The 6617-nt window shown below is 44.7% G+C and overlaps 1 protein-coding gene across 1 annotated transcript; it reads right to left on the bottom strand.

Annotated features, from left to right (window-relative positions):
• Positions 1-3635: 3635 nt before the first annotated feature.
• LOC119303971 (defensin Ec-AMP-D2-like) lies at positions 3636-4355 on the bottom strand. The gene is made up of 2 exons (XM_037581135.1): positions 4208-4355; positions 3636-4105 (listed from the first exon to the last, which is right to left on the bottom strand). Exons 1-2 carry the CDS (start codon positions 4269-4271, stop codon positions 3921-3923), a joined length of 249 nt encoding a protein of 82 aa, XP_037437032.1. The 5' UTR covers positions 4272-4355; the 3' UTR covers positions 3636-3920.
• Positions 4356-6617: the final 2262 nt, after the last annotated feature.

Below are 6617 nucleotides of genomic sequence, written 5' to 3'. Positions count from 1 at the left end.
TGCCGCTATACTCTAAGGTTGTGGGCGTTGGTCATTGAAAAATTTCACATCTTCGGGTTGGTCACCTCTTCATGGCGCTTGTTGGACTCCGTCAACGCTTGGTGGACAAGCACTTGTGACGCCGGCACGCCAAACCGTCAAGCCAAAGCCTCGCTCACCATGCTTGTGACATGGACAATTTGGAATGAGCGAAATGCAAGAGTGTTTAGGTTTAAAAGCGCTCCACCGACTATCTTGCTTAACACCATCTCGACCGAGGCCAACCTTTGGGTCACCGCCGGTGCAAAAAAATTAGGGTCTTTCATATCGCGAGAGTAATAATCCATGTGGTGTCGTGGGTGATTTGTAACAAACTCTATTCTCTCTTATTTAATGGATGAGGCAAAGCTTTTGCCTCCGTTTCAAAAAAAATACCAAGGAAAAAGTACATTACAAATGGCAATCAAGCAGATACGAAACACAGCAGAAAATTATAAAACATTGAGGACCTCTGTCGCGCCGCCGTCTACTTGGAGAAAAGGGCTCTGCGGCGACAATCAACGTAGGTGCGCAGAGGCGATGCGGGTTAGGTGGGCCTCTAGTGTCCTGCATTGTTGTTGTAGACTCGAGGCGAGTACTGGACAACACCATGATTTTACCTTGGTCATGGTGCTCCGGCCGATTCTCCTCGAGGAGGATGGTGGCCTCCCGGCGCGGTGCGAGCGGGATCCTATATATCCACGATGCAGGTACCCTAGATAAGGAAGGGAGAGATATTTATGGAGAGAAAAAATCAGCACGCAGAAAAGGCAAGAAATAAACCAAGATAAGGAAGCGAAGAATATGCCCGTGATCACCATGTGAGAATTGATTGCGTTATGCATTGACAAAGAAGAGATTGATTACCATGTGAGAATTGAATGTGTTACCAAAGATTGATCCTGGTTTGTCCGAAAAAAACAAAACTTGTTTATTCGGGAATTCCTTCCTGCATGTGATCTAGAGGACGATCTTGAGGCGATCTTGAGGCAGACGTCGTCTTCTCTTCCGCTGAATTCGGGAATTCCTTCCTGCATGTGAGACACGGCCTTAACTGCCCTGCAATCTCCGTGATTATATTCCCTACATACACGTGATTGCCTCCTTCTGATGCTAGCACCATTACACTATCGCATGCAGAAATATCGGGAGCAAGAAAATCGCCAGAGATATCGCTCCGTTTTATTGTATTGTATCGTATACTAAACATTCCATCCAGTGACAAATTGATTGCGTCTGGTTACCTTACGTGATGATGATAAAACCGGCAGGGAGAAAACCGGTGCAGGGGGAAAGAAAATCGCTACAAAGGAGAGGGGGTCGTACGAGAGGTTGGACGAAGAGGGGGCAACGTAAGAGGGGAAACGGAACACTCTGTTTCTTTTAGGTAGTAGAGATAGAGATACGCCCTGGATTTTTCTAGCCATTAAGAAGGCGTCTCGGGAATTAATAAGGAAATAGATGTACCGTAATAAGGAAGGAAAGAGAAAGAATGAAGAAGGAATTAGGGATTTCAGGTGTGACAGGAAAATACAGAGGAAATTGGAGGAAAGAATAAAGGAAAGAGAAAGAAAATAGAAAGGAGAAATAAATACGGAAAGAGGGATGCATGCGTAAGAAACTGATAGAATGAAAGAATAAATGAGAGAGGAAGAAAAAATAAGGAAATAATAAAGAGGAAAGAGGAAAAAATAGGAGGAGAGAGAAAGAAAGTAGAAGGAAACGTAAAGAAGGAAAGTGGGATGCATGCGTTGGAGCACTTGCCAATTAAACAACGTCATACCAAGCGCTGGATCTCTCAAGGAGATGCTGATTAGAAGATCAATAAGAAGCCCACACACGGCGTCAGACAAGTAAAGTTTTTAAAGGAACAAATCTTGCAGTTGCCTTTGGCTTTATGCCAAATGGTAAAAAAATTGAAGTGTAGATTTCTTGAAAAAAAAATATTTTCCGTCCTTTCGTGTGCTCACAATTTCAACTATATCAAATGTTTACAAATGGTCATTTACCCCCAATTGTTAAAAACTAAAGCATTTAGTCTCTCGGACTAATTAATTAGATTGTTTTTAGTAAAAACTGAACTAAATTTGTATGACACTTGAGACAGTTGAAATTTTTGACCATTTGATTCCATCTTCTGCCGTGGGATCATCATCCCACCCACCTATAACATATGCCCCTCATAGGTTAGTCATGATTACTAAAATATGAATGTTCATCTTTACTAACCGTACAATTGTTTTCTTTGGTGGTTTAATTGAGGACCATTGGTAATTATGTCTAGAAAATATCATAGTTTTTCTACATGGTCTGAGGCTTATTCAATTACTGAACTGATGACTTTTTCTTTGTTTCTAAATTTGTTTAACCGCTTTTTTGTAGCTGAATTGCTAGGCGTTGTGTTACGCGCACATGCCATGGGTGAACTATTTCTATATATCTGAATTGTTGATGTCAGGAATTAAGATGCGATATTGTGATACTAATATTCGATGTGTTGGAATTGTTTAACTCAAGAGCAAAATATTAACTGTAACACCCCAAAAAATATATGATTAAATCATAAAATAGAACTCTTCATTTTTGGTCATGTGCTATGTTTTCCTAACAACTGAGCAAATATTTTCTCTTATTTTTTGCTCAACCCACTAGCGCCCGTCACCAAAGTACTAAGAGTCCGACTCAGAGCCCCAGCTATATGTGACACAAACTCCGCACTTTTCTTTATTATATTAGCCAGAGATGAAGGATCTTTGTACAACTCTCCTAATAGCATGTGACACGAACTGTGCTCCGCTACCAAGTCCATGAACTTGGCCGACACTGGTTCATGGAAATTGGTGTCACCTCCATAGTAAAACAAGGACGTTGTACTAAAATGCACTTTACCATTTTTTGATATAATATGATATTTATTGGGCATCACTAAGCAATACCATCAAAGACGTTCGGAGATACACACAACTAGGTAGATATTTATGTGGTTCAAATTGCATGCACCTATAGTACATTTATGAAATACTAACAGGATTAAGTTTTTTCGCAACACATCTTTACATGTTGTTTCTCTCGTGGCAGCGTGGAGGATTTCAAGGAGTTTGTTGATGTCGTCATGTCTCGTGATGGGTCATTGGGTTAGTGATGTGGTGTTTTTTCTCTCCCGCTGTAACGCATGGGCATTTGTGCTAGTATTAAAAATATGATTTCATTCTAAAACATACTAATATATGAATATATTTTGAAAATGACAAAATTAATTAATTTCAATAGAAGATAAGTACTATTCATTACCCGAAAAAGGATAGAAAAATAGAATAGTGTTCGTTTATTTTATTTTTATTTTATGCTTTTGAGGATTAGTGTTCGTTTATTCTGGACCGGGCATGGCTCAGGATTAGATTTGCGGGGCTGGGCTTTTTAAAGCCCGGCCCAAGAAATGCTCAGGTCTAGCAGCGGTCCTTGCGCATGCGTAACGCCGGGTGTCAGCTGCTACTGCACATTTGTCTCAAAAAAAAAAAAGCTGCCACTGCACATGGCGCGATCACACGGAAGTGTAGTATGCACACAACACCTACAGGTACCATGTGACATGCATGTCCAATTGTATACAGAGCGGGTGAGTGCCTGAGAGAACAAGCATACAACATTCATGATTTGCCCAAAATAAAATCTTACTACATGAGAGAAGGATTGACCGGCCGGGATAATCCCATAAACCCAACAAGAAACAACAACGCATGCACACTGGTAATAATCATACAAAAAACAAACAAGGGACTCGCACCCAGCTTGCCGAGACAAGCTAAGATTTATTCATGGACACGCACACGCACGGACGCTCGCAGAAAGGCCACCCTGAAGGCCGAGGCGGAAGAAGGCATCACCCGGAGGAGAGAGGCTTGTTAATGGTGGCAGTGGGTGGTGCAGAAGCAGCGGCGTCGGAATCCGCGGCACTTGCCGTCGGGGAAGCCCTCGGTCTTGCAGACGTTGGCGCAGTTGGACCTGCGCACGCAGGGCCCCCTGAACCTGTGGCTCCTCGACTCGCACGTCCGCGCCTCCGCCACCATCACCGGCCCTCCCAGCTCCCCTGCAACGCCACTCAGATCAGAACTTCACAAGTTCAGAACCAAACCAAGTGCCACACAGCTCACCGGCAGACGGCACCGCTGCTATGCGTACGTCTACGTACCTGTGGCGGCGAGCAGCAGCACGAGGAGGAGCGCCGCCGAGAGGAGCCTGCGTGAAGCCTCCATGGATCGACCGACTAGAGCTCGGATGTCAGGGTGTTGGGGGAGGGAGGGATATAGCTGGTGTGGTGTGTGTGAGCAGCCCAGCCCGGGGACCTGCCTTATATAGAGGCACGGGCCGCACGCACAAGCGATGCCAATGCCATCGGGTGGTCACACACACCGATGCGCGCGGCAGTCAGAGCAAGTGTGCGCCTCAAAGGAAAAAGGCGACAAAGCGCCAAGCAACGTGGACGCCCCAGCACGTACGTGCTGTCGTGCTTTGCTACCGTCCGCTCCAGCGCCTCGGCGATCACAGTGCAGAGCTAGCTAGCTACTACTAGCCGTTACTTGCACTGCTACCAGCGTTTGTCCTCGAGCTATGGTGAACCGCTACAGCAAATTCACGTGACCTACGGCGCCGAGGATTATTGGTTGGCTCGCCGTGAGAGCGGCGAGCGGTTTTGTCGCGAGCGCCTCCGGTCCGGTGAACACGGAACGCTAGCTACGGCGGCCAGCTAGCTGCGGCCCCGCTGTGCACGCCTCGGTCCGGTCACCGGCGAATGTTTACGGTTGCGCAGTGCGGCGGCGGCGCTTTACCCTTTACCGTTTGATGCTGGTTCGATCGAGAGAGATCGAGATCGATCGACTAGTCGGCATCACACGCGCGAATCGATCTCGATCGAGGTCGACGGATTTCCGAGGCAAAAGCGTATCGCGAATAAAGCGGAAAGGGCCCGAAAATAGGTAAAAGCCGGGCTAGTCGCGTCGGTGCCGACGTGCGGAATGTCAGCAAGGGATCGCCGCAGCGGAGGTGCAAGGCAAGGGATCGCCAGGTGCGTGCCTGTGACAAGGATTGGAGCAGGAAAGCGGGACAAAGCTAGCTCATTTTCAGAAGGAATTCCTTTTCAGAAAAAGGAAAGCGGAGCAAAGTGATCGTCCCACGGATTTCAACGTGTTCAACTCAGCTTTTCTTCTTGAGCACTCGGCTTTTCTTCTTAAGCACAAGCTTTTCTTAAGGTAGATTCCGTTTAGCTCACGGTAGTAATAACACGTCAAAAGTTAGTCTGATGGGCTTTGCTAGCCCACCCATACAGAGATTACTGTTGTTGGATTGAGCCCATCTCTTGATTTCCACGAAAATACAACCTGTCACTTTGGCACGGCGTCTATATCTCGCGAAATCACTAATTGAAGAGTACTTCTTTCAAATATCGCTTCCACCTCCTCAGATTGCAACAAGTGGCGCGTTGCATGTGCGTCACTTGTCGCAACCTGAGAGTTTTCCCTTTTTTGGTAGATCCGTTTATTCAAAATAATATATCTCTTAAACCGCGGGTCCAAATCTCAAACCGTTTTCGCCGTTGTATTTCTCGCGTCAAGATCTTCAAAACTAGATCCCATGTGAATAGGTTTTGACGCAGTTTTTTTCATGAAAAACCGGAAAAAATAGACCGGGGCCACGTTTTCTTTTCTTTCCGAAAGCCATTTCTGGGAGCACGAATGTGCCTCTCGTGTAAGCAAAACCATGCCTCTCGCGGAAGAAAAAGAAAGAAAACGCTTTTTCCACCTTTCCGAGAGGCACGTCCGTGCCTCTCGCGGAAGCAAAACCGTGCCTCTCGCGAAAAGGGGAAAAAGAAGACGTGATTTTCCGTGTAAAAAAGATTTCTTGAAAACAATTTGGGGTCCAAAAGCTAAGGAAGACAGGTGAAAAACTAAAAAGTCATAAAAAACCCATCTAAAAAGTAGAAAATGCGTGCGAAAAAAAATCCGGAGGAGGCACCAAGAGCGCGCCATCCCCAAGTGACCCTTGGGGAGGCTAGGAATGAACGATCTTTAGTTAGTTGCTATCCTATATCTCGCATTAAGCGAGACGGTAGGAACTCTTACTGCAAGCTTCAACAGTAATGGGCCGGCCCACTCACACGGACTTTAAAAGAAAATTGTGATGAAAAAGGAGCCCAGATAGAGTAGTAGGGCGGGATATACATAGGCGAATTGAGCCCCGTTATTCACTGCTTTTATTCGCTTTTCCTTGTTTCTATTGGTTTTTTCTTGTTTTTCCTTTTTCCGTTTCCTTTCGTTCTTTGTTTGGTTTTCTTTTTTCTTCCCCTGTTTTTTTTCTATTTTCGTTTTTCTTTGTTTCTTTCATTACTTCTATCGGTTTTTATTTTCTTACTCATTTTTCTTCTTTTCTAAATACATGTCAACATTTTTTCTATACACATGTATCATTTTTCAAAGACAAGTTTAACATTCTTTGAATACATTGTCAATATTTTCTCTATACACATTTAATATTTTCAAAAGACAAGTTTAATATTGTTTGAGTACATGGTCAACATTTTTTTTCTTTACACATTTCACATTTTC

Source organism: Triticum dicoccoides, chromosome 5A (assembly GCF_002162155.2).
Source record: "Triticum dicoccoides isolate Atlit2015 ecotype Zavitan chromosome 5A, WEW_v2.0, whole genome shotgun sequence".
In the NCBI taxonomy this organism is placed as follows: Eukaryota; Viridiplantae; Streptophyta; class Magnoliopsida; order Poales; family Poaceae; genus Triticum; species Triticum dicoccoides.
Note: the sequence above shows the minus strand (reverse complement) of the source record. Positions and strands in the feature narration are given on the sequence as shown.